This window comes from Pyxicephalus adspersus, chromosome 1 (assembly GCF_032062135.1).
Source record: "Pyxicephalus adspersus chromosome 1, UCB_Pads_2.0, whole genome shotgun sequence".
In the NCBI taxonomy this organism is placed as follows: domain Eukaryota; kingdom Metazoa; phylum Chordata; class Amphibia; order Anura; family Pyxicephalidae; genus Pyxicephalus; species Pyxicephalus adspersus.
Window position 1 is genome coordinate 117,535,683 of NC_092858.1, and position 27,979 is coordinate 117,563,661.

Here is a 27,979-nt window from a genome sequence, read left to right on the forward strand (position 1 = left end):
CTCCGCTGCTGCTGGCCTTTCAGGTTGAGTGTCGAAAAGAGAGGGTTTGCCAGTAGAAGAAATGAAGTATAGGGTCAGCTGCTGAGAAAGGTGAGGACTGGGTTGGCCCATGCTTTCCCAGCACACCCCTCGACGGGGGTACCAGGTACTGCACTGCCTCTTGCAGACTACCGCCCACTGAGCTATGCAAGGTCAACCAGTGAGCGTTGAAGAACAGATAGCGTCCCACTCTGTGCCTGGTTGTCCAGCTGTCCATGGTGATGTGGATTTGGCTAGACACAGAGAATGCCAATGCCCAGGAGAGGTTACCCATTACATGTGCATGTAAACTGGTACAGCTGTGCAAGAGAAGTAATGCCTGCTTGGTATATTCCATCGCCGCTCGGCACAGGCCATGAGGTCACAGAAGGGAGCCGTGTCCACAATTCTATATGGCAGTAGCTGCAAGGCCTATAGTTTGGCTAGATGTGAATTGAGTTCAATGACTCCTTTGTTGGCTGGGCCCAAAGCCTGATGCAGAACTCTGGTAGAGTGAGCTGAATGGACTGGGAGCTAGGGGAGCTGAAGGGGTCACTGGAGTACCCATCTTGTGGCGACAAACGTCGTCTGATGCCACAAAACCTGCGGCCAGAAGCTGATATTTCCTTGCAGCTGGAAGTCTGGCTGGCAACAACCTCCTGAGATGTAGAAGCAATGATAGTTGGAGGTGGAGAAGGAGTCAATGGATGTAGAAGAAGAGACAATGACGTGGTTGCACCTCCTTTAAGAGAATGCAAGTACTGTTCCCACTTTGGTTTGTGGTTCTTGCACATGTGGGAAAGCGGGGATGTTGTACCCAAATGTGATCCTGCCTGTTCTCTGTGAATCTGCCTGTGTCACAGGATGCAGATTTCTACACACCCGTCATTGTCTTTCAGCGTGAAATAGCTTCACACTGGAGAGGTGTGTGCAACCACCTGCGCTTTTTCTTTGCCTGCCTCTGCGTCTGCTGGGTGCCCTGCATCTGCTCCAGCTCTATCTCCCCCACGGTCACATCGTCTGACTGTTCCCCTGCTTTTGCCCACTCGGTAGAGGTAGATTTGCGGCCCCTTCCATCTGCTGCTGCCTTTTATGCACTGGTGGTTCCCAGGTGACATCACGGTCATCATCATCCTCATTTTCATCTAAACCAACATCTGCTAATGCAGCCACTGATGCAGAACCTTTGCCCAGCAACTGCTGACCACACTCTCCAAGGGTCTCAAAGTCTGCCTCCTGCTCTGAAATTCGCAATGACAGATCCTCAGGTTGCTCGTCAAACAAAAAGGGGGAGTCATCTGGAGGTACAGGCACATTAGCCACGCTAACTCCTGTCATAGCTCTGCTGGCTGCTGCTGCTGCAGAAGAAGAGCCTGCTGTAGAAGAAGAGCCAGCTGCACTTGAGGCCCCTGTGACCCAGTCCACAAAACTCTCCACATAACGTGGCTGTATGATTGTAGTCCGCTCTCCCAATAAACCTATCGCGGCTTGGGAGTATGCCCCCTGCAAGATGGGGCAGGTCGCCCAATGCCACGCCTTCCCCTGTGTCTACCACTCATCTTTAACTTATTCGAGCAAAAATGCACCTGTACCAAATGGTCTTCTTTGGTAAATAGCAAGAGGTATCAAACAATGATATATCTGTATTTTTTGAGAGCAATACAGAAATTTTTCTCACCTTTTGGAATGATAACAAGTGCTATCAGATTTAAATATCTGTATTTTTTTGAGAGAAATACGGACATTTTTCTGGCTTTGTGGATATAAAGCAATTACTATTAGAGTTAAATATCTGTATGTTTTGGAGAGAAATACAGAAATTTTTCTGGTATTGGGGATATATAGCAAGTGCTATCACAGTTAATTATCTGTATTTTTTTTTTAGAGAAATACAACATTTTTCTGGCTTTGTGGATCTATAGCAAGTGCTATCACAGTTAAATATCTGTATTTTTTGGAGAGAAATTTTTCTGGCTTTGTGGATATATAGCAAGTGCTATCACAGTTAATTATCTGTATTTTTTTTAGAGAAATACAGACATTTTTTCTGGCTTTGTGGATATGTAGCAAGTGCTATCACAGTTAAATATCTGTATTTTTTGGAGACAAATTTTTCAGGCTTTGTGGATATATAGCAAGTACTATCACAGTTAAATATCTGTATTTTTTTTAGAGAAATACAGAAAGTTTTTGGCTTTGTAGATATATAGCAAGTGCTATCACACTCAAATATATGTATTTTTTTGAGAGAATTAGAGACATTTTTCTGGCTTTGTGGATATATAGCAAGTGCTATAACAGTTAAATATCTGTATTTTTTGAGAGAAATACAGAAATGTTTCTGGCTTTGTGGATATATAGCAAGTGCTATCAACATAAATTTCTGTATTTTTTGGAGAGAAATACAGAAAATGTAATGGCTTTTTGGATAGCTTGCAAGAGGTATCAGAGTAAAATATGTGTTTTTTGTACAGTAGGACAGAAATGTTTCAACCTTTTTTGAAAAATAGCAAGAGGTAGCAACTTTAACTGCACATTCTGTATATTTCTAGGTATGCAGAAGGCTCCTAACCTGTCCATGTCACAGTGCACTTCTATCCCTGCTTCTCGCCCTCACACAGAAAACAAGATGGAGTGACTAACCCCTTCCCCCTTCCTTGTATATATACCTATTCTGAGATCTCTGCTGATTGGTGCTGCTGGGCCTTGCTGTGCATCCTGGGAGCAAATGATTCACTCCCAGCAGCACCATTCCCATCATAAATAGTGGGTGTTCCTGTCCCCTGCGTTTTCCCTTGTTTGGTTGGCGAGAACACAACCTCTTGGCGAATCACAAGACCGTTCTTGCTTAAATGAGATCGAATTTAATAATCTCGCTCGCTCATCCCTAATTATAACACAGTGACAAAAAAGTGCTGGATTGATGCTACATGACACCTTGGTATCTCAATTACCACATCTGAAGTAAAATTAGTTTTAATTTGTCTGCGGGGTTCTCTATTGATGAAATGGGATGTGTGACGTGGGTATCCTGAGAGGTTCTGCGATTAGGAATTAAGGGGGCGGTATGACCAACTTCAGTATCCACATAATTAGTCCTTTTATGTGTAAATTTAGTGTTGCATTGTTACAAAATGAATTTAACAGTTTCTTGAAAAATCAATAGTAGAGAATAAAAAAAAATAAAATAAATACCAATAACAAAACTGTATAAAAATATGTAAAACCAAAAACCTGAAAGTGTTTGAATAGGTCTGTCAAATCCCAATTTATTTCAAATTCTGAATTAGTTCAAAAAATGTTTTCAAATGATCCCTACCAAAAAATACTATTTTTACATTTTAAGTCCTACGTGTAGCACTGTTGTGTTCTATATAAGGTACACTATTCATTTTTGGACACCTGACCATCAGCCTACTGTAAAAGACCTTCTTGGACATCCCATACAAAACCACAATAATAAGGAACTGGTCTCAACTTTGTCCCCCCCACGCTATATCAGCCTGGGCTGTTTGTATATTTACAGGCATTTGGGTTTATTCAGCACTCATAACTGCAATTATAAGTAATTCTGTAGCAATCCACCTATCAGTGATATCTTGTTATTCTGTTGTTGTTATTACAGGTGATTTTAAAGAACAACAATATAATGATGATCGTGATCACATTGGCACAAAAGGTAAGATGAGATAAAGTTGAAAGGAAAAATCAGATTTAGACTGCCCACATTGTGTCCAGAAGTTCCTAAACTTGGTTTAAGAAACAAATTCTAGTTATTTTTCACCCAAAATATCTAAATAAAAATTTAACATGATTCACTATTTCCAAATCTGGTCAGATGTCGTGACTGATCCAACTAAATTGAATCCAAAATTTTTTCATTCAGCTGTCTATTAAGTTACTTTTAAAATGTTTAAGTGAATCTCTAAAATTTTAAAATTTGGTTGGATTTCTTGACTGATCCACATTGGAACAAAAAGTATGATGACAGAATTACTTAAAAACATAGAGATCTTATGAATGTTTTCACTCAAGATTCACCCACTTTTTATTCAAAGTTGACATTTTCAATAGAGTAATGTCAGTCCTGCACTGCTATTGGCTGCTTTATAGCCTCTCTGCTCCCAGTCACCAGTGCCTGTTGTAGCATATAGCTGGGCTAATCTGTGCTGGAGTGTGTTTTCGTGTGATTTTGTGTGATTTACTGTTGCTGACCATGCCTGTATTTGATCTTGTGAGTTTTTGCTGCCTTGACCGACCTTTCCCTGTGACCTAGACCCTGCTTGTTTCTTGCCCTTGTGTACTTTGTTTGGTGGACGGATAATCGGTGTATGACCTCTGCTCTGTATTGCTTTATCTGTGGGCTCCTGGCTTGCTGCCAGCCTATCCCCAGACACCATCCCTTGGGCAGTAAGTGCTGGGGGCAACCGAGTGCTGGGAGATGCAACCTGTCTACCGAGGCTGAGCCGGGGCTTGCTATAGGTGAAGAATGTGGGGTTAGATTGGGGGACTGGTGTCTGGTGAGGACTGGTGCTTACCAGGGCCTTACAGTGCGCTTCACAGAATACATAGCATTTTTTCTCATTATTCCAACACACTATTTCTAGGGTAAGTACAAGAGGGCTCACAACTTACAAGTTTTCCATAGAGGTTCTTAGTTATTCCAACTTTGATTTGAGCTATTCCAATTTTGTATCAAAACTCGGAGCAATCTCAGCTCAAGTTCCTTATATCCTGTGTGCAGGAAAATCATCCAGTAACAGGTGGCCACATTACTTTTAATCATTTTTATATAAGAGAATCTCCAAAAATTTAAATTTGGATTTTAAGACTGATCCAACTCAAAATTTCAGCTTACCTCTATTATTCATTTACACACTACATAACTTGCAATATTTTTTATTTATTTATTTTAGATGCATAAATCTCTCAAATTGTACTCATCAGCAGTGTGGTATTGTGGAAGTAGGCCCAGCTTTAGGACTAAAGTAAAAAATGAATATTCTTCGCATTACCTTTTCTGACTGACATTACTACTATACCTAATTTTTTTCTGTTGTTATCACAGGTGATTTTAAAGAACAACAATATAATTATGACAAGGATAACACTGGCACAAAAGGTATGATAACAGATTTATTAAAAACATTCAGGTCTTATAAATGATTTCACCCAAGATTCACCGACCTTTTACCCACACTTTACCTTTACAATACTGTAAGAAAAGGTCTATTCAATTGGTTCAAGTTGTGTATATTTCACAGTATACATAGTATTTTTCTCATTCAGTCAATGATATTATTATTATTGGGGTATTAAGAACAGGATTCTTCTGTATTATAAAAAATTTATAATATTGTGAAGCCCAACTCATAAATATTTGTTCAAGCCTCTTGGGTAGTCCCAAAGTCCAAAAAAGCATAAACTGTGTAAAGTATAATAGATACGCAAAATATGTTTTGCCCTTCCCTTGGTCAGTCAGTACATAAATATGACATTATAATAAGTTGTGATTCTGAATTAATTACAACTCCACCCTACAGGTTGAGACCTATTTGATCCCTCAAAAGGTCATACATTGAAGTGTACTTAACTATTCATATGTTGATACTATTGAAATAATTAAATATTATAAATATATGTTATAAATGCATGGTAAATAATAATTGTATGGGTAATTGAGTAATTACCTATTCTTTTATGGTAATCTTTCTTCACTGTCTTATTGGTCCACTGAAATGTCTTTTTTTCTTTTTATCATGAACATCAAAATCTTTGGAATATGATTTTTTTCCTTTAAGCAACTTGAAGCCTAAAGACAAAGTCATGTTTATGCAAATAGTTTAATACAATTATAAGGAAGTAGTCTTTTCCTCACCATTAGTCCTTTGCCTTTAGCCCAAACCTATATTATGTTGGTCATTATCAGGATGCTGCTTAAGGTGCGTACACACTTCCAATTTTTATCGTTCAAAACGAACGACGAACGATCGATTGGGCAAAAATCGTTCGTAAAAAAAGTAACCAACGACGCCGACGAACGAGGAAAGTCGTTGGAAACGAACGACCGGACCGGCGGATCGGATTGGACGACGATCGTTGAACATCGTTCGTGTGTACGGTCGTTCGTTGATCGTCCATGGTCTGAGTATGCGTAATAAACGAACGTTCGTTCACTTTCCTGTCGTGCACATAGTTCCTCTATCGCTCAAACGATCGTATCTATTGTGTGTACAATATCTACGAACGATCGTGTCGTTATCTCTATGTGCAGGATCGGTGCTATACGATCGTTCGTAGATATCGTGCAGGATCGTTCGTCGTTGGTTTTCCAACGATAATAATTGGAAGTGTGTACGTAGCTTTAGTCTTCTTTGGATACCAATTGCTTCTCGCAGGCCTTTTCCAGGTTATCACTCTCCCATCCTATCACTAGCAATCACTCGAAGCATGATAATACTGGCTATCACAATCAACATCACCATTAATCACACATAGCATCTTTTTATCAAGAGTAGTGATTTAAGAAAATCAGCTCAACATCTGATAATTAAGCATTTAGAACTATTTATTATTTATTGTTTGTAAAGTGTTTGGTGGCATTCCTGTAGACCGGAGAATCCTAGTCCTTAAATTCAACCAACATAAAATGATTCCTTTAATGATTATAGAAAAAAACTAATCTTTTGTCCTGACTTTTCATGTGTGTCTCAGTTGACATAACTCAGATATGTTTTGCATGTTTGAACTACCTCAGATAGGTAAAGGTTTTATGATCTTGGGCTTTTCGTAACACCTTTTGGGTCATGAAGTCATGAACAAAAATTAGTTATCCCATATTGTGTTAATCACAGTGTACCATAAATTCCTAAATGATGCTGCTTGTTCCTAAAATTGGTAAAAAAAAAAAGGGGAACAATTTCTGGGGAACAATTTTTTACCAGAATTTAAAAAAAATATAAATCCTGAATTGGAACTTCCTATTCCTTTCCTATTCAGATTTGGTAACCATCCAACTAGATTCAATCAATTTGTTTCTGCATTTTGCTCATCTCTATTATTTACATAAAAAATACATTACTTTTAATATTTTCCTTGTTTGTAATTGAATCATTCTGTAAAAATCCACCTACCAGCAGTGTGACATTATGGTAATATATGCTGTTTTAAAACTAAAGTAAAAAGTGAAAATACTTCACCTTCCCTTTTTTGACTGTCTTATGCTTCATTTTTTATGCTTCATTTTTCCTGTTGTTATCAAAGAAGATGTTAAAGAACAACGATATAGTGATGACAGTGATCACACTAGCACAAAAGGTATGATGATTTAATACAAACCTATGGATCCTCTAAATCAGTGGTCCCCAACCTTTCTTACAGCAAGACCCGGTAACATCTGCTATTCTCAGCAGCTCTCCCACCTGTCAGCACACTAGCTGAGAATAGCAGAGTAGTGTAAGAGCTGTTGTGCTGTCAGGTGGCAGAGCTGCTGGGAATGGCAGAGAAGGTTAAGCCTTAAATACAATACTCTGCCATTCTCAGCAGCTCCTGTGTAAGCAGTGTAAGGGGAGCCGCCCACGCTCCCGCTGGTTGCGCTCCGGTTTATTCTCTGTCACTAGCTTTAGAGCAGTGTAAGGAGGGCCACTGGCGCTCTCGCTGTGATGTGATGGCGCCACAGCAATTAAATTTTAGGGGTAGTTAGCCACAAGAATCCCCCACTTATCTTACATTTTCCTTTTCCTTTACATTTCGGCTCTTGGGGTCCAGATATAGAATAGTGATGGGAAACCTCTAAACTTTGACATAGCCAAAAAATACAAAATGTATTATGCAAATATGTAATGAAACTGCTGCTCAAATTAGAACTTTAACCTGTAAGTCATTTAGGTTTATAATATTTATAAACTATAACATTTACTATAGAAAATAAAAAAGTAAAGGAATACTTACTGTTTTCATATATTTATAGATTATGGAGAAGCTACTATTTCTACCGCTGAAGGGATTACTACAAGCGGTAAATTTATGTTCTGTTATTTTGATTAAACTTTGCTACACTTAAAGTATAACTTTGTGACAATGTTTTTCCAAATTTGATACTGTGATATAACTAGTACATTTACTTCTGGCCAGAACTCTGTCAGATTCAGATTCTGTCACTTTCAAAACCAGTGCATCATTACAAAGAAAAGTATTGAGCATGTACAAGATTCCAGGGGTAGGTCTTCGATGGCAGGTATATTACTCCCTGCTTTAGGTTGTGGTTCCTCTAAAAGGAAAATTCATGTTACATATTGTGGAAGGAATCTGGCATGTTCTGGGGACCAATGATCATACTTTTGTTTGTTTTCTTACAAGGCTCTGAATGGGATGGGGAGGATGGATCTATCCCACTGTAGTACATGCCATCCCCATCCTGTTCAGAATTCCATCACCCTCCACAGGGCATGTAATTCTGATTGTACCACTTCATGAAGATTAAATGTTCCTGGACAGGAGCCTGGAAGTTACCATGTTTCACTGATACTTTTTGCTTCTGCCCATCAAACATAATGTTAATGACACATTCAAAAGATTTGAGTAGGCAGGACAGGAATGCTTCCTGAGATGACATGGCAGGGCAATTACAATCAGCAGAGGTATCTGTTACCTCTGCAATAGTGTGCAGCACAAACATATTTAGTACCTAACAGTTCATGTGAATGATATGGAGAACCAAAGTCATTGGTTGTCGACTGAGCAAACTTAGCACTTGATTGAACTGGATTGTGTTCATCAGGTCCCTATGATGTGCCAGCCAGGATCTCCTTTGTCAAAATGCTGCTCAGATTCAGGTAGTAAAGTATATAAAAGGAGGAACAAACTACTAAGCAATATTAGTTCAGTAGGTGAGAGATGGCAAATGAATTTATCTGAAATATTAGAAATTGTCTTAGTTACTAAGGTAAATAAAAGCTGTATGAAGAGTTAAGAAACTATGTGGGAATCATACATATGATATTTAATAGTAGAAAATGCAAATATATGGGAAAGATGTGTGTGAATTCAAAACACTGGAGGAAAAGAAGGGACATTGGGGAACTTTTTTGTTTCTTACCTAAGTAACTTATTTGTTTCACATTGAGAAAAATTGTCTAGTTATCGAATGGATAGAGATGACATGTATTAACGTATATTCATACAATGTTATGTTGTCAAACTTAGTTTTTTTCTTTTTGATCTAATATCCAATAGTATAGCTATTATCCTCAATGTTTCTTATACACAATATAACACCAAACAACTTAATAAAGTCAGATCCCAACTATGCTTTAAGAAAACTTCTGCCAACATCCCCCATTAGAAAAAAGCAAAATGGGGCTTTCACGTCAGCCATATTCCATAAAATGATCATACCTTATTGTACATTATTGCAATATAAAATGCTATAAAAAACTTTTTCTGACTTTTAAAGACCAGTTTTGTGACAACACATGACATATGCTGGGTTTATTGTTATGCTTTCATAGAGATAGTCAACTTTTTCAGTGATATGATTCAGTATACACTAACACAGCATCACTAAGATATAATACAGAAAACAGTATTATTATCACCATATATAACATTATGATCAATGTCAGTGACAAGGTAATTATATCATAATTATACACTTTGTCCCCCAGTGCGGAGGCGGGCCAAAATATAGCCCAGGCATGCGTTTCACTTGGAGAGCAGAAGAGATCAGGGAGAGCACCAGAGACATTTATGAATAAATATCTAAGCACACAAAATCCATCAGTATAAAAAATAAACAAAGAACCACCATTATTGTTACCTATGAATCGCAAATAGTCAATACTACCATCCAATATACAACATTGTATCACTATTTAACACGGTGCTATTAATTACCTGATCACTCAGCCTAGGTGTATCATGGCTAAATAGGGCAGACAAGGGGACACCCTATAAGGGCATCATAATTCTCCTGTGGGTCCCAGCCAAGAGTGTACCTATATAAATATATATCATAATACATACAAAAATTGTGGTATATCAAAAATTAAATCAAACCACAGGCAAAGGAAAGATACAATTTTTTTTCACAAATTCACAAGTAGACAGTGACCCAACAATTAGACATACTTACACAAAGACAATCAGGAAATAGAAAGTACTACAAATAGAAAAAGAGTTTTGCCTGATTTTCTAATCCCTCTCATTCTGTTTACAAAAAGGATTTGAAACTAAAACTATAATTTAGGTCAGGGAAAAAAATTCGCTTTTAGTTGGAATATCTATCTGGTTTCCAGCTGTAGCAGCCATTTATCCAAATCCCCTCCTCTAGAGTCCAATGATATGTCTTCTAGTACTATAAATCTAAGAGAGTTTGTGTCATAATTGTGTTGCAATGCTATGTGCGGACCTAAAGGAGTGGTGGTTTTTGCCTACATAGTACCTGCCGCATGTACAAAAGGCCAAATAAATTATTCCAAAGGAACCGCAATTAACCAGATTCCCCCAGTCTTGGAACAATTTTGGCAGGTAGTACGCCTTTAAAGGATTTTTCTCCTGGTTCATAAAGCCATTAACACTGATTGCATGAGTTACATCTAACAGCACCCTTCTCTCTAACTAGTGATGTATTCACCTCTTGAAAATGGCTTTTTACGGGTTTATTTTTTAATGAGGGTGCCCACCGATAAACAATTTGTGGTGATCAGAGGTGTATTTTTTAATCTTCGATCTTTGGATCACTTGTTAAAAGTGGCCAGTATTTTGAAACAATTTGTCTTAGCTGTTGGTGATCCCTAGAAAATGTTGTTATCAGTCCTACAGTTTTCTCCCCCTGTGTTAGTCTCTTTGAGAAGAGATGCTCTTTTTAGTATTTTCTTACTATAACCTCTGTTTATTAGACGATCATGTAATTCCTTGGCTTGTTTCTCCAAATCCCCGTCATCTGAGCAATTTCTCCTAGCCCTTAAATACTGGGAGTAGGGGATGCTCCGGAAGTGGGTGGGGTGAGCACTTGTGGCAAATAGCACAGTGTTTCCTGCTGTTGTTTTTCGATATAAGGATGAGACAAGTACGTTGTTCTCTTTCTTCTGGATTAAAATGTCCAGAAAAGGGATACATGTGGCACTAAAATCCATAGAAAATCTCAGATTTTATTTGTTGCTTTGTATCTTAACAAAAAATGATGAGAATGTTGTCTATGAATCGACGTTATCGCGCAACATGGCACAGGTACATAGACAAAGCCTCCTCCGCGAACAGGTTCCTTTCCCAACCTCCAAATTAGAGGTTGACATAGCCTGGAGCATAACATGTGCCCATGACTACGCCTTGGCTTTGCAGGTACAATGTATCATCAAAAAGGAACATATTTCTAGTGAGGATAAACCCCAAAAATTCAAAAACAAACTCAGAGTAGGGCCATAATGTTTTGTCCCTTACCATCAAATACTTCCTCACAGTTTTGATACTTATATCATTGGGGATACATGATCATAATGATTCTATATCTATGGTAATCAGAAGTAAGTCCGAGGGAACATTTAGGTCCTCTATTAGTTTAAGTAACTCAGGGGTATCCTTTAAAAAGGATAGCAGACCATAAACATGTGGGCGCAGGTATAGGTCAATGAGTCTGCTTGCATTACAGGTTAAGTTCCCGATTCCAGAGACAATCGGTCTACCTTGTGGATCCTGAAGGGTTTTATGTATCTTCGGGAGCACATTGAAAGTAGAGAGCTTTGGGTTCAAAATATGTAGATACTCTAATGTTATCTCACGGCAAACATTTTTGTGCAAGGCTCACAATATTTTAATATAGTCAGATATAATATAGTCTGTTTTTTTTAGCATTTTGTATTGCAATAGTGTACAATAAAGTATGATAATTTTCTGGAATATGGCTGCCATAAAAGTTTCATTTTGCTTTTTTTCCCCTATTTTCTTATACATGATATGTCATCATTTTTTATGTTTTATTTGGCTGATGGCTCTCATTATTCCCTGGGGAAGCCTATAGGGCGAAACTCTTCCTCTTTCCACCTATGTGCTCTAAATAGTACTTCTTCTATAATAAATCTCTGTCTAGAAATTGAAAACTGCCCCCATTGTTGTTAATGGGGAAATTTTGATGTGTAAAACATATGTTTAATCACTTACCTATATAATGAGGTGGCTACCTGTTTTAGCTTTATTGTGGGGATTCAGTAAAATACAGAAAAGGAATACATCAACAATAAACAGATTACAGAACTAAAAAGAAAAAAAAACATATATTCTAGTTCCTAAGTATATTGTAACAGAAACAGACGTTGTCGAAAGAGACCACCACAATTTTTTTCCAATCATTTTTTTTCCTACATTAATAAACAGATTAACAAATAAACAAAATATCCCCTTCTCCAAAAACCTTGTATCTAATAATATACATACAGTATAATTGCAACCACTATTACAATTGGCATGCTGGACATCAATTCAGAAAATACAAGCATAAGTCAAGATGTTACTTCTCATCAAGAAAAATATAGCGTTTGCCACTTAAAGAAACTTCCAAAAGAAATTCTTAATCGATTATCGCCCCTAGAGCCCTAAGGTGATGTCATGTTGAATCTCGGGAAGACATCTATAATAACCTCCAATTTATCAGGGGATGGAGTTGCTTTTAAAAATGCCATCCAAGTATCAAAACATTTTGTTTAGTGTGTTTCTTTATGCAATAAAGCTTTTGTCTTATCAATTAACATCACTCCATAAAGTATTTGCTGTAGCTGGCTCAAAGTAGGAGGGGAAGGAGCCAGTTTTGCATAATATACTTTTTCCCCGCCAGGTGTTCAAATTTCCCCAAACAGAGAGGCCAGATGCAGGGCTAGATTGAACAAAAATTGTATGGAACAGAGCCAATAAAGGAGATACTTATACTTACTTGCCGCTTATGTAATTGTTTTAAAACTATTAAATATATTTGCCATAAAAAATCCCTCTTTTCTACTCCCTCCTTTCTTTTGGTTACCAATTTTGGGGTTGGCAGAACTTTTACTACTAGGAACCACCTATCCATTCTATCACTATTTTCCAGCTTGGTACACTACCCGTAAATTGGCAAGTGCAATGCGCTTGAAAGTGGGAATGCTAAGCAAAAATCTTTCTGAAGGTGGCCCTAGCTACATTTTAACATAATATAGAATTAGATATTGACTGCTCATCAGCAGTTTGCTGTGGCCTACTTGATTAATGTGGTAATTTTCATCAGGGTTAGGGAAAGCCACTTCCCCAAGGTACAAGTGGTAGATTCCTTCAAATGAGTAGGCCTCACAGCAAACCGAAACCCAAAAATTGTGGCCTAGGCTTGGATACAGCCCCCTTGGCTACACCATTGGGAAAGGCCTTAAAAACCAGGTGAATAAGGTGGACGCAATCTAAAGCTGAGCCTTGACCAAGAAACAGATATAAAAAACATAAAACACCTCCTTGCCACCTAACCTAAACGCACTGAGATACTTACCTTCGTCCCTCCCACTGTGACAGCAGTGCTGCCATCTGGTGTTACATTACTGTGGCCAGAAGTCTCTACCAAGGATGGGGGCAAATAGGATTTTTGTTTAAAATTGTCTTTTAATGGTCTTTCTAGCACATCACCTGTCCATGAAATGAACCTTTATTTGAAAACCTTATCGCTGAATCTGTAATCCTAAAATTAAATTAATCCCTTTATTTTATTGTTATTTCCCGTGCTCTAAAAGAAGTGGCCCTACATCCAAACCTGATGGGTATAAAATCCCCCTTCTATTCACTTTTGTTCCTGCATCAAAATATCACAAGCTGATTTAAAGCACCACATAGGTCCCTTTATTCAGAACGAACAGGCAATGCCCATTTTGCAATGAAATAAACACTCTTGTCTGTTTGCAATGTTTTTGAAGACACATGCCCGTCCCTATTCTGACACAGGCACCGTCATCTTACTTTTCCTATTTTCCTGTTGCTGTCTACCTGTTAATTACCTTACCTACTTCTAGGTATAGTGATTGTAGCTATATTTGTGCACTTGCAACATCAACAGAGTTGAGTACTGTATGTGATGTAATTTGCACTAACCATTACATTTTTTAGGTAAAGCTTTTGTGGGAGAAGTGGCAGTGACTCGTGAAAGCTTGCCCTGAAAATGTAACTATTAGTGCAAATAAAAAAGCAATACAGACGGTACTCAAATCTTTTCTTCTGGGAAACACAAGGGCATATACCCGTCCACCATATTGCTCCAGATTGTTGTGCAATCTGCTGTTTATCATATCACTGTTGTGCAATAACGTATGTTTATATGTAAACTATACATTTTACCCCAAACATGTGTTTTTTATGCCTTATAGATGATAGAGGAAAAGAAGCTACCACTGATGGATTTACTACAAATGGTATTTTTATGTTTTATTATCTTGATTTCACTTTACTGCTCCTATAGTATAACATTGTAGCAATGTTTTTTATAAACTCAACACTGTAATAGTAACAGTACATTGGCTTCTGGTCAGAACTGCAATGTTGAACATTTTAGACTAAACACAAATGGCATAAAAGTTTGCTTTTGTTTCTGCATCAAAATATCACAAGTTCAATAAAAGCACAACTAAATGTAAACATTTAAAAGTGTGGCCATATAGGTCATTTTAAAATTAAATAAACACACTTGTCTGATTGCAATGTTTTTGAATACACAAAATCCCGTCCCCACAAATGTCCCCATTCTGTCACAGGTAACTCCATCTTACTTTTCCTTTTTTTCCAATTTCTAACTACCTTACCTACTTTTAGTTAAGGTGATTGTAGCCATCTTTTGCACCTGCAACATCAACAGAGTTGAGTACTGTATGTGATACTGTATGTGATGTAACTTGCACCAACTGTTACATTTTTTGGAAAGCTTTTGTGGGAGAATTGGTGGTGACTCATGAAAGCTTGCCCTGAAAATGTAACTGTTAGTGCAAATAAAAAAGCATTACAGATGGTATTTAACTCTTTTCTTCTGGGAAACACTGTCATGCTTGGGAAGACAGGGCCACTAGGGGCTGCTGCGGCTTGCGCGGAGGTGGTGTGAGCCCTGAGAAGGGCCAAAGTGCAGAGTCTATGCAGTAACCAGCTCTTCTCCAGAGCCTCTAGTGGTGAGGATCTGGCACTGCTGGTTACCGCCAGGTTGCTGCCCTTGGGCACACCAGGGTGGGCTGGATAATACATGGTACCAAATCACTAAGCAGAAGAGTCAAGGAAGGCTGAGTCCAAGGCAGGCAGCAAGCAAGAGAGGTCAGGTCACAAGTCAGGGGTCAAATACCAGGGATCTAGGATATAGACAACAGGGACACAGGGGCCACTGCAGACGCAGGGGACACAGGAGACACTTGAAGCAACCGGAGGCACAGGTGACACAGGAATATCCACATACAAAGAGGAACACAAGAATAGTACAAGGGAATTGGTTAGAAACAACAAACTGGGTGACAAGGGGTTAACACAGGAGCTGAACAGAGGAAACACTGAATTAAGTAACAAGTGTACAGGAACTAGCTCAACAGAACTAGGGTCTCGGCACTAGTGGAGATGTTTTGTTTGAACTAGCTAAATAGCCAGGGATGATAGAAAAGTCTATTTTCTGATTGGCCGGCAGGCAGGGCGAAACTGATAAAACTTGGACGAGCAGCCACACCCAGAGTCAGAACTGCTTGCATGTGCCTGCTCTTTAGTGAGGAAGTAAGTGTGACAAACACAAATGCATATATAGAGAACCATCCGCCATATTGCTCCATATTGCTTTGTTCTTCAATCTGTTGTTTATCTTATCGCTGTTGTGCAATCATTCGTGTTTGGAGGAAAAGTAGCTACCACTGATGGATTTACTGCACATGGTATTTTTATGTTATTATTTTTAATTCACTTTACTGTTCTTATAGCATAACATTGTGGCAATGTTTTTATAAACTCAACACTGTGATATTACCAGTACATTGGCTTCTGGTCAGAACTGCAATTTTTTATGTGGAACATTTTGGAATAAAAACAAATGGCAAAAAAGTAATCCCCCACATGTCCTATAACTAAACTAAATTATTAAAAATTAAAAAAGGTTTGCAGTCAGGTGCACAGTTCATAAATTTAAATTCAGATTGACCATGTAATATTCCAGATTCCTAAAACTTGCCAAGTTTGTTCCTTGTGGTTTTTTTAACTTGGAAACACGGACTCAGAATTCTTTGACTCTCCTGACTGAATTTAGTCGCATTCAGAATTTTGCAAGTCCCAGCCACAGTAAGGGGGTGAGTGGGAATTTTTTAAAGAGATATTATCCTTTAACCATTTGGGTATTCTCAGCTCTGACCCCTATTACCTGACCCAATCCCTGCACATATTTATTTACTGGCCAAAAGATGACATAGGGCTAAACAACAAAAACAAGCATCTAAAGGCAGTGAAACCATCTTAGGTTTTCAAGATATGCTACATACCATGAGGGTACATTTAGGGATCAGTAATCTCTTGTATTCGGGAATGTCTTTGAAATATTTCCAGTAAAACCAGCTGGCTTCAAATTTACCACCAATTTCATGGATACTAGAGGTGAGATCTTTCATAAGCATTATCTCATTATAAAACCACTGGGCCACAGAGGGGCAAGTAGTGGACTTTCAATGCAAGGGGATAGAGGCCCTACCTGCACTCAGTAGGTGTTTCACTACTAAGGTTCTAATAAACCTTTTCTTAACACATCACTTACGTAGATGGGAGTGAAGCAGATTTTCAATTAACCTATATTATACCCTAATCCTAATTTTAGCTCTAACCCTAATCTCCTAACCTAACTATAAAGCATACTCCTGCATCAAACAACAACCGTCTTGGCAGATCCACAAATGACGAACAATCATAATGAAAGTGAAGGGGGAGAGGGTGCAGCGGGGTGCCACTCCCCTCCTATTAGAGCAAACGGTGCTGTATTTACAGCACCCAATCATGCATGGTGCAGTCATTTGTTGTTGGAAAGGATCGTGAAAGATCCTTTCCAACAACAATTGCTGCACGTGTGTATTTAACCTGTTGGACTAAAACGAGATGGAATAAAACAAACAAAAAATTGCCTTATATTTTTTTTATTCTGTATAAAGGGTATTTCAAATGGTTAAATATGGTATTTTGTTTTGACAGCATTTTGTGGTTCCCCACCAAATATTTTATATGGAATGCTTGAAGAACAATTTTCTACTCAAAACACTTTCCGTATAGGATCAGTTGTTACATACAAATGCATAACCAATTATGCAAATATTCCTGGTGCAGCAAATACCGCAATATGCATGAGTAATGGAAGATGGTCTCTTCTTGACACATTTTGTAAACGTAAGTGATACAAAATATAATGGTAAAAACCTTTATTAGGTGGAGTACAATTTGTTTGATGCAACACAGCATTTTAAAAAAAAATAAAATATAATTCATAATTAATCCTCCCAGTTATTAATATATATTTGACCAAATATTAAATACAAACAGATACTTGCAAAAATACATATACATTAATTATAATACCATGTACTTATATTACATTATTAGTTTTGGTAATCAGTATAACTTGGCTGTATAGTATAAGGAATATATTTACAAATTTAATTTTGTCGCCTAAGATTTACATCACTTTTACCTTTTAAGTTGTTTCACATATTTTGTAAAGGGCTCAAGTGTGAATGCATAAAAAGGAAGGTCAAATACCAATTTCAGAGAGAAGCAACACAGTGGTATCAGAAATGTTCGCATCTACCATCAACTCATCATCATCAGGAAACTTGGAATGGATTTATTAAGTCATTTACTATAAGGATTTAAAGCTTTTGAATATGATAGTTTGTAAGATTAGAGAGTAAAAAGAATACAGAAAATACACACCTAATGTCCTTCCTCTGTCTTAATTGTGGTGAAACTTTAGTTGAAATTATTAGAATTCCTAAATTCTGAATTCAAATTTTATGTTCTAAAACTCAATGTAATTCTGACTTTTGTACATTGCAGTCAATGGGAAAAGTCCATATTTCATCATTTTTGGGGTTATATTGTCACCATAATAGTTGGGAATGTCCGGGGGATCCATGGGACAACCCCCCCAAAAAAAAGTTAAATAAACATGTAATTTTGCAAACTTTATGTTCAGGTGGGAATAACCTTTTTTTAAATGTAATGTAATATAACTGTTAAGACATGTATAGTATAAAATAAAAATTATAAAATGTAAAAAAAAAAGGTAACATTTTAACATGATTGAAGGATGTGTTCAATTTTTTTTTTTAAATTAGGCTCAAAACTTAAAGAGATATGAAGCAGCAAAATGTGTGTCCCCCTTTCCCATCCATAAAAATGTCTTCTGGAGTTACCAAAAAAGGAAGGGGACAAAAAACATGTAGCTCCCTTCCCAATTGCTGGGTGGAAAAAGCTTAATTTCGTCAACGTGTCTCCTGTTTTGTAAGGCTCTGCAGGTAGGGAGCTTATCTTGAATCCAGAAGCCCCTCCTAATAAGCCCCCCCAGATATAAAAAAAATCCTCGGAAAAAATGACATCATGTAAGCGCTAAAAAATATTGTTGTTATTCCTTGTTTTACTAATACTTAAACTTTGCAGGATCCAGCAATGTGTAAAGTACAAGGTGTGGCTAATCTGAAAAATGGGACATGTTGTATTGCACATGTACCTGTTAAAATGGTACAAAAACTTAAAAAAGGATTGAAAATTAATGGTTTACAGAAAACACCTGATTTATGGCCCTCTGATAATAATCCAGCTCATGAAATTAATCATTATCAGCTTTTCCAAGATAAAGTATGAGATTTTTTAAAAAATATACACTTTATAGGAATCTGTAAGAAATGTTATATCAGAAAGTTTTAAAAATCAAAGTAGGGCACTTCAGATTGTATAAGACTTGAAGTTAAAATTATTACTGGGGGATTCATGCAGAGATGGCTCTCTTGCCACTGCCCTATACCCTCCTCCCAATCCCTTCTTAAGAAATTTGTCAACAGATTGAAGTCTATTCACTGGAAGCTGTTCCCTCACTTCTTTCTCTTTTCACAACTCTTAAATTTTGGAATTTATTTAACTTTCTGTCACCCATGACATGACTATGGACTTTGTAAAGCGCTACATATTATGTCATATATAAATACTGTGTAATACTAATAATAATATTAATAATATTAATAATAATAAAGGTCTAACTCTTCCTCACTCTATCCAAACCTTAAATGAGCAAAAAAATTGTGTTTGTGGCCATAGAAACCCTGTAAGTCAGTCACAGTCAACAAGCATTGTCGATTATTGTCAAAGTTACTTCTGTACTTCTCTCACAACAGAACACATGTACAAATGTCTCAAATACTCTATCAGCTGAATATGTACCCTTATGAAAAGAGGAATACGGACACCTAGAGATGCTTATATTTTGAAATAAACTTTAAATGCTTATCCTTACACCATAAAAGCAATCTTTACACAAATGATACTTGTAATATCATATTGTAATAGGGCCTGTAATATTGCCAATAACTAATATGTTAATGTGATTTCAGCAAATTTCTGCAGTTCTTTACCACGACTGGATTATGCACAGCCTAAAGTGTCACTCCTGGATAAAACTATCTTCACTAAGGGTTTCAAAGCTTTTTATGATTGCCGACCTGGATATACACGTGTTCCAGGAAAAATCAATTATGTAATATGTACAGGTGATGGTACATGGTCACTCCCCGAAAATTTTTGTACACGTAAGTGTTAGCTTTTGATTTTTTTAAAGTAAACTACATATTAAAATAAATTGGGTTTAATGAAATGTAATACAAATATTTAAAAAATTCTGAAAAAATGTTTTGTAAACTTTCTTGTGATTCTGGCAATTATATGCAAATTTTGGTTTACAATGATGACCTTATTTGATAATGCTTGTGTTGTACTGTAAATAATAATGCAGGAGGTCCCAGTGTGTTACCCAACCTCATGGTCTTGAGGTGGTGCAATCTATTAAAGAAATGGTGAAGATTTTGAAGAGGTGCTAGGGTTTTTTCTAGTGGTCTGTGGGATGGGGTGTTGCTGCTCTCAGTTGTAATAATAGGGATTTAGTTGTATAAAACGGGGCTCTTGGCTGTAGCCCACATGGGACTTTGGATTCTATGAGGTGTTAGAAGAATAGCCAAAAAGAGATAATGACATAGAAATATATATATATATATATATATATATATATATATATTGTACATATGGCTAAAAATGTCTAAATTTAACTGATTTTTGTTTTATTTCTTTCAGGCAGAACATGTGGTAATCCAGGGGAAGCGAACAATGCAGAAATGATAGCTGAGGACTTCCTCTTTGGTTCTAAAGTAACATATATTTGTAATCCTGGGTAAGTTTTTTGATTTTGTTTTCATTATTCGTAAAAAAAAAGTCTTGTAATTATCCTGAAAATGTTTAACTATGTACTTGGTTAGAAAACATGATTTTAATTGAGGGAAATAACTTTTGTATAAAATCCCAGTTTAAAAAGCCTAGCACATGTATGCATGCTATTTTTGTAAAAAAAATAACAAAGATGTATTTTTTTTAAGTTAACCCTTTTTTAAAATGTAAAATTCACACCATACAATTTTTTTATATCATGCAGATACAAGATGGTATCAAGAAGGAACTACAGAGAATGCCTAGCAAATGGGGCTTGGAGTAATGCACTACCTGAATGTGAAGGTAATGTAAAATATAAATGTAGATGATATAATATCACATAATAATGATGCAACCTTTTACTACCCATATTTCATTTGTGTAGAACACATCTAAATTATACACATTGGGATGAAAAACTATCTTAGAAGGCAGAGTATTCTAACAGTAAGAATAGATGGTAGACAAAAAATAGGGGGGCACATATTTAGAATTTAGTGCTGAATTTTTATGATTCAAATAAACTCCCATACCATGCACTAAGTGCTATATATATATATAGGACATTTTACCTTTTGCAAAGTATGGGTAAATGATTTTATCATGTTGAAAAATAATTTTCCATTAGTAGTTTAACATTTTAAAAATGTTACAGCTGTGTTTAGAAATAATGATGAAAACTGAAATATATGCCTGATTTTCAATGTTTAGTATTATTATTAATAAACATTTTTTTTAATAAAAAAACAAACATATTATGCAGTACTGTACATTAAATAGGGGTTGCAAATGACAGATACAGACAGTGACACAAGAGGAGGAGAGGACCCTGCCCAGAAGGGCTTACAATCTAGGAAGTGGGGGATGTAGCACACACATGCTACACAAATGATCAAATACCAATAACATAAGTCCCATGAAATGATAAAAAGCTAAATTCTACAATCCCTCTTTCACTGATATACATTCCAAAAACAGGAAGATAATGATCTCTATGATATTTGAATTAAAAAAATTAGGTATAGTGCATGGCCATACTTGGATAAATGTCCCTCTTGCTGAAGAAAATGGTAGAGGGGTGGACTGGCAGAAATGAAAATCAGAAGAGTTGTAATGCTTAGCAGGAGGAATAAAATGCCAAGGCTTTGAAACAGGAGGACAGGAATAAGCTGTAGCCAAGTTAGTATACAGATTATCTGGGGAATGGTGGTGTAATAAGCTTGGTACGTGGTTACGGCAGGGTATGGACAATGTTGCAGGACTGAATTGCCATAACTGAAAAGCAGGAGGATAAACAAAACCAATGGAAAAAAAAATAGCCATAGCTATCACTAGACTAAGTCTATGTATAAGGCTAATGTTGGGTGTGTATCTCCTCATAGTAAAATGGTAGAATATTCATTAATTTACTTTGGAGAAATTTTTGGTATAAATATTAGGACCTGTTTTTAAAGATCACCCTCTTTAGTACTCGGGCAGGGAATTCAATGCAAAAACATGTATCTTTCGTTCGTAATTTTAACCTGAATACCACCTATCTGAATACCATTCATGTTACTATCACCAATTATTATTATACATCTATATATATATTTTATATAGCTCCTTTATATTACGCAGTGCTGTACAAAGTCCATAGTCCATGTCACTAGCTGTCCCTCAAAGGGGCTTACAATCTAATGTCCCTACTTTAATCATATGTCTGTAATATAGTCTAAGGGGGGTAGCCAATTAACCTAACTGTATGTTTTTGGCTGCGCGCTCTCCCCCTTCGCTTTCATTACGATTGTTCGTCGTCCATCGTTCTTTGATCCGCCAGGACAGTCATTTGAACGATGGACGACGGGCACTGTACACAAGAAAGATTATCGTCCGATTATGATGCAATGCTTTAAACATAGTTTACTTGTCTAAAATAGGTTCTTATTTGTTTATTTTAGTTCAGTTATGTCTACAACCACAAACTATTAAAAATGGTGATTTTTATCCTTGGAAGGAGGAATATGCCTATCTTGACTCTGTGACATACACATGCAATAGACCGTTGGCACTCATAGGTGAAAGCTCTATCTCATGTAATGAGGATGGACAATGGAGTTCAAATGCCCCAGAGTGCCGAGGTGAGTTATGTATTTGCTTCTGCAGTTCCATAAACCTGACCTATACTTTCATATAAACTTTTGTTAATTCAAGAGTATGTAATATGTTTCTCAAACTGTACTATGTACTATATTTTTGATTTTTGTTTTTATTTTATTTTTTTTAATTTACCCAGGCAAACACTTATTTTTAGTAAATTTTCGCAAGACCATGTATACCGCCACCAAACAGTTCAGGCTATTTTTGGAGCCTCATATGTTGTTTTTATCCATGGTTGGCTTCCCTTGGATTTGTATTGTTTATACCATCTAGTGGACAATATATGACTTTATGGCTTTATTATATGTTAATATTGCATGTACTTAAAATCTATACAATCATTGTATAAGCATTTATAAGGTGAGAGAGAGACTAGCCATTTTTTATATCACTTTTTGACTACCAATTTATACATACGTACTTTTTATGCAGGGGGCCTTGGAATTTCTATGTATAGATGTTTTTGTCTGTATCTGTTTTAATCAATCAATAAATCAACAGATGAACAGGGACAGATACCTTTACCTATCCACAGAAAAAAATCAGTTCATTTAGTTGATCAACTATATATATATATATATATATATGTTTACGAAAACATGCTGAAAAAAAAAAGGTTTGATCAAAAATCTTGTTTGTAATTCCCAAAACAATTTGCTGTCTATGAGGTTGAATGATGTTAAATTTAGTTTAGGTAAATAAAAAAGAATCACTATACAACATTTGATAGAAATTAACAATACATATATTAATGAGTTTGTTTTTTTACCTCAGAGGTTCAGTGTAGAACTCCAAATGTGGAAAATTCAAGAAAGATATCTGGAACTTCGGGTCCATATTATTTCAATTCAGTTGTGAGATTCAAGTGTAATTCGAATCATGTGTTGAATGGATCTGATACTATTAAATGTAATATTAATAGTCAATGGGAACCTAAACCTCCAATCTGTCTTGGTAAGTCATTTTATGTAATAGTATTGCACATAATAAAATGATATTTGCATCCGTGACATATTCAGTTCCCCACCAGTATGAATTTTCCCTGATAACACAATGGCCTTTATTAACTAAAGTATTTAAAATAAAAGAGTTTTCACTGCCAATTTAAACAATACCTAGTTGCATACATATTTACTAATACATATTACAGCAAGAAATAAAGATTAGGATTTGTATGTTTTGATACAAGAATATTTGTGTAAATATTAGGTTTTCCATCATGTCGATTGTGTATATTATTTTTGTTTTGGTTCTATGTGCTTAAATGTAGTCTTAGCCTCATCACTGTTTCAGCTGCAGTATGCCAGATCCCCATCAGATGCTTTCTCACTAAGTAGCAGCAGGTACATTGTTATCTGAACCATAGTAGCCTTAGTTTTGAGTGAAATGCAGGAAAATTATTAGAACCACACAGCTTAGCATGAAAATGGTGACCACACTGGTGGTCAACATTGGGGGCCAGGGGATCTGTTATTGTCTAACTATTACCATCAACAACAGCAGCCAGATTTTTGACAGCCATCTATTATAATAATATTACCGTGCCCAGACAAGCAGGGAGAGGACCCTGCCCAGACAAGCTTACAATCTAGGAGGTGGGGGAAGTATCACACAATAGGAGGGGAGATATGGAATGGTGGGAAGTAGTGAGGGGTTTAGGAGACAGAAGAACAGGGGTAGGCAAGTTTGAAAGGATAGGCTTTTAAATGTGTAGAAAGTAGGAGCAGGCCAAATTGGATGTGAAAGAACATTCTAAAAAATCGGGGGAACCTTAGAAAAGTAATTGAGCCATGCCTGTGACAAGGTTATGAGTGAGAAAGTCATTAGTAGGTCCTTGGAGGAGTGAAGAAAGCAGCTAGGGGAGTATTTTTCTATTGGGTCAGATAGGTAGGAGGGACAAGAGCTGTGGAGAGATTTGAATGCAAAGCACAGGAGTTTGAATTTAAGTTGAAATGGAAGCAGTGAAAGAGGAGTGATGGGAAGAATGGAAAAATCTGGCTGCAGCATTCATAATATATTGTAGTGGAGAGTCAATTTAGTGGAATACCAGAGAGGAGGAGCTTGTAACAAGGAGTTTGGTGGTCTCTGAGGAGGTGTAGGGGGGTATTTTTGAGATGTTGCCCATGTGAAAGTGGCAGAAAATGGAAATATTCTGAATGTGATGGGTGAAGGAGTGGACAGATATGAAGTTTACGCCAAGACATGCCTGAGGGGAGGAATTAATAAGAGTGTTTGTAACAGTTAGGAATATGTCAGCAGGAGATTAGCAACGGGTAGAGGGGGCGATCATTAGTTCTGTTGGTTGTGTGTTAAATGTTGCAGAACCATCTAAAAGGTCTTGTGCCACTGTGAGCAATGTCTATATACCTGCAGGGCTGAATTCAAGAACACTCACTACATTGCACTTATGCTAGACCCTTAGGTGGAGTGATCTCCTGCCTGACAGTCACAGCATATATTTCACTTTGGTAAAGAGGCTAAACATTGATGGTCAGCAATCTCAATTAATTGTGCCTTTTTTTTTTTTAGCCATGGGGGGGGGGGGCATGTGAGCACCTAAGCATTATTAGAATTTTTAGGATGGTGAGAAGTAAGGAAGAAGTTAGTGAACAGCAGTTCTCCAATTCCCTCTATAGCTCTGTTTAAATTGAACCCAGAAGTACTTATCTCAAATAATTGCAGTTTAGATATACCAGGTTCCTGGCTCTGCGACTGGGATTAGTTGTGGATTGGGGTTCTACGTCCCCAATTGGCATGCAAAGCAAGGCAGCATTGGGAGGCTAATAGACGAGTTTCCACAAAGAACATCTGTCTTTAGCTTAATATTGTCAGAAAGTGGGCTAAATGGATATTTCAAAAATACAAATTAAAAAAAAGCACAAAATGTAAAAAATAAAGAAATAAAAGTCTCCTGTCACTTTCACGTTGCCATATAAATGCCATGCCCTTATTTGTTCGACCTGGCAAATGCAAAAATGTAAAACTTTCATGTTTTCATTTTGGAATATTTGTTAGTATTGCTGTTAGTGTTATTTGTAAAGCAGAGCCAGATTCTCATTAGTAACACATTAAATTATATTTTCAAATCTAAACATATATGCTTCTAGTTATGTTGTAAACTGATACCCCTTACTCCCTCCTTTATTCCTTGATCTTGCTTCTTTTTTACTGTTCCCATTGAATTGTTCCATCTCCTTTTATAATACCTAATAAAATGTTATTAAAACCAAACATTAATGCTTCTACGTTGATTTACTTTCCAAATACTAAACATATTTTGAGCATTTATTATAAATTATTCTTTTTTTTTTTTTTCTTTCAGGTATTTGCAAGTCTGTTCCTGACATAAGTTTTGCAGAGCTGGTAGAGCCTACAACTGACAGATCTTTTGTGGAAGGCACAACACTCAGGTTCAAGTGTAAGGCAGGATTTGAACCTGTACCTGGTGAAAGTGACACTCTAAGATGCAGCAAAACAAATGCTTGGGATTCATCAGCAAGATGGACCTCACCTTCTGAGTTCTGTACACGTGCGTATTTGTGGTACTTTGTGTATGTATAATAAATTTGTGGAATTCTGGGGGTTCTGGTAGATCATAGACGTAATAACAGCATGCAATGCCAAGCTGCAATATCTAAAGCTAGTAAAGTACTTTCTTGTATTAAAAGAGGAATAGACTGCAGAGATGGAGACATAATCCTGCCCCTGTACAAAGCATTGGTCAGACCACATCTGGAATATGCAGTCCAGTTTTGGGCACCGGTTCAAAAAAGGACATTGTGGAATTGGAGAGAGTGCAGAGAAGGGCAACTAAACTAATAAAAGGAATGGAGGAGCTCAGCTATGAGGAGAGATTAGCTGACCTGAATCTATTCTCCCTTGAGAAAGAGGTTTAAGGGGGGATATGATCACCCTGTATAAATATATAAATAGTCCATATAGAGAACTCACTTCCTCATTAATTACTTTGAGATCATTATAAAGAACAAGAGGGCACTCTTTGCGTCTAGAGGAAAAGAAGTTTAAGCTCTGGATAAGGAAGGGATCCTTCACTGTAAGCAACTACTATAGATTGCTTTAGGATAAAGTTGGATGTTTTTCTAGAAGCACAGAATATATCTGGATATTCCCGGATCCAGGGAACATCCGATTTCCTCATGGAATCAGGAAGGATTTTTTTTTCCCCTGTTGAAGCAAATTGTTTCAGGGTTTTTTTGCCTTCCTCTGGACCAACTATGTCTTTTAGGTTTTTATATCTGGGATATGTTTATTTCCATAGTGGTTGAACTTGATGGTCTTATGTCTTTTTTCAACCTAACCTACTATGTAACTATGTAAGATACTACAAACTAGCATATCCCAGATAAAAACATTCATGTTTGTTCTAGAGTTATTCTAGAGAAAGGCAAAATACCCTTATAAACATAGTTTAATTTACTCCAACAGGGGGGAAATCCTTCATGATCCTGTAAGGCAATCAGATGTTACCTGGCTCAACAGGCTCTGGTGTAATTTCTTTAAAGCTTTAATACTCTTTATTTTACTCTTTAAGCTTCATTCTGTACTTCTATAAAAGCATCCAGATTTTTCTAAACAATCTAGAGAATGTGCTAAAACTACTTCCTGAGGGAGCCTATCCCACATTTTCACTGACCTTATGGTGAAGAATCCCTTATGCATGCAGATTTTGAACTTATTTTCACCCAGACACAAAGAACACCAAGACACATTTAGGATAACCATATCCCCTCTTAAACTTCTCAAGGGAGAATTGATTCAGTTCAGCTAATCTCTCCTCATAGCTGAGCTTCTTCATTCCTTTTATTAATTTAGTTGCCCTTCTCTGCACTCTCCAATTCCACAATGTCCTTTTTGTGAACTGGTGCCCAAAACTGAACTGCATATTCCAGATGAGGTCCTACTAATGCTATGTACAGGGGCAGGATTATGTCTCCATATCTGCAGTCTATTCCTCTTTTAATACAAGAAAGTACTTTGCTAACTTCAGAAATTCCAGATTGGAATTTGCATGCTAATATTTATTTTTTAGCTAATAATTTTCAGACTTGGCAAACACAAGAACTATTTGGTTCTTCCTTAGTGAGCAAACCTCTTGTTATTATTTCATGCTATTATTAAGTATATGATCTACCAAAACCACCTTTTGGATTTTTGCTTGTGTAATGTATTTTTCCTGGAAAGAATGCATGTTGTATAAGGCATACATTTTGTTTACCCCAAGTGAATACGTTTACAGTTATCAATTTTGAATATCATTTGCCACTTGGCTGCCCATGAAACATTGCATCCAGGTCTGCTTGTAGATTATAGACATCTTGTATAAACCTAATTCCATTACATA

General features: G+C 36.8%; 1 protein-coding gene across 8 annotated transcripts in view; it reads left to right on the plus strand.

Moving 5' to 3' along the window:
• LOC140340150 (C4b-binding protein alpha chain-like) overlaps positions 1–27,979 on the plus strand; it is a 72,263-nt gene that overhangs the window by 13,093 nt on the left and 31,191 nt on the right. For 2 of the 8 annotated variants that reach the window (XM_072425213.1, XM_072425242.1), the window contains 12 exons: positions 3,644–3,697; positions 5,087–5,140; positions 7,282–7,335; positions 7,988–8,035; positions 14,385–14,429; positions 17,206–17,397; positions 19,614–19,808; positions 20,347–20,443; positions 20,702–20,781; positions 22,419–22,598; positions 23,392–23,571; positions 25,940–26,146. In XM_072425213.1, coding sequence (XP_072281314.1) covers positions 3,644–3,697; positions 5,087–5,140; positions 7,282–7,335; positions 7,988–8,035; positions 14,385–14,429; positions 17,206–17,397; positions 19,614–19,808; positions 20,347–20,443; positions 20,702–20,781; positions 22,419–22,598; positions 23,392–23,571; positions 25,940–26,146 — 1,386 coding nt within the window. The remainder of the gene's footprint in view (positions 1–3,643; positions 3,698–5,086; positions 5,141–7,281; positions 7,336–7,987; positions 8,036–14,384; positions 14,430–17,205; positions 17,398–19,613; positions 19,809–20,346; positions 20,444–20,701; positions 20,782–22,418; positions 22,599–23,391; positions 23,572–25,939; positions 26,147–27,979) is intronic. The other 6 variants (XM_072425222.1, XM_072425243.1, XM_072425244.1 and 3 more) reach the window with 4 other exon arrangements.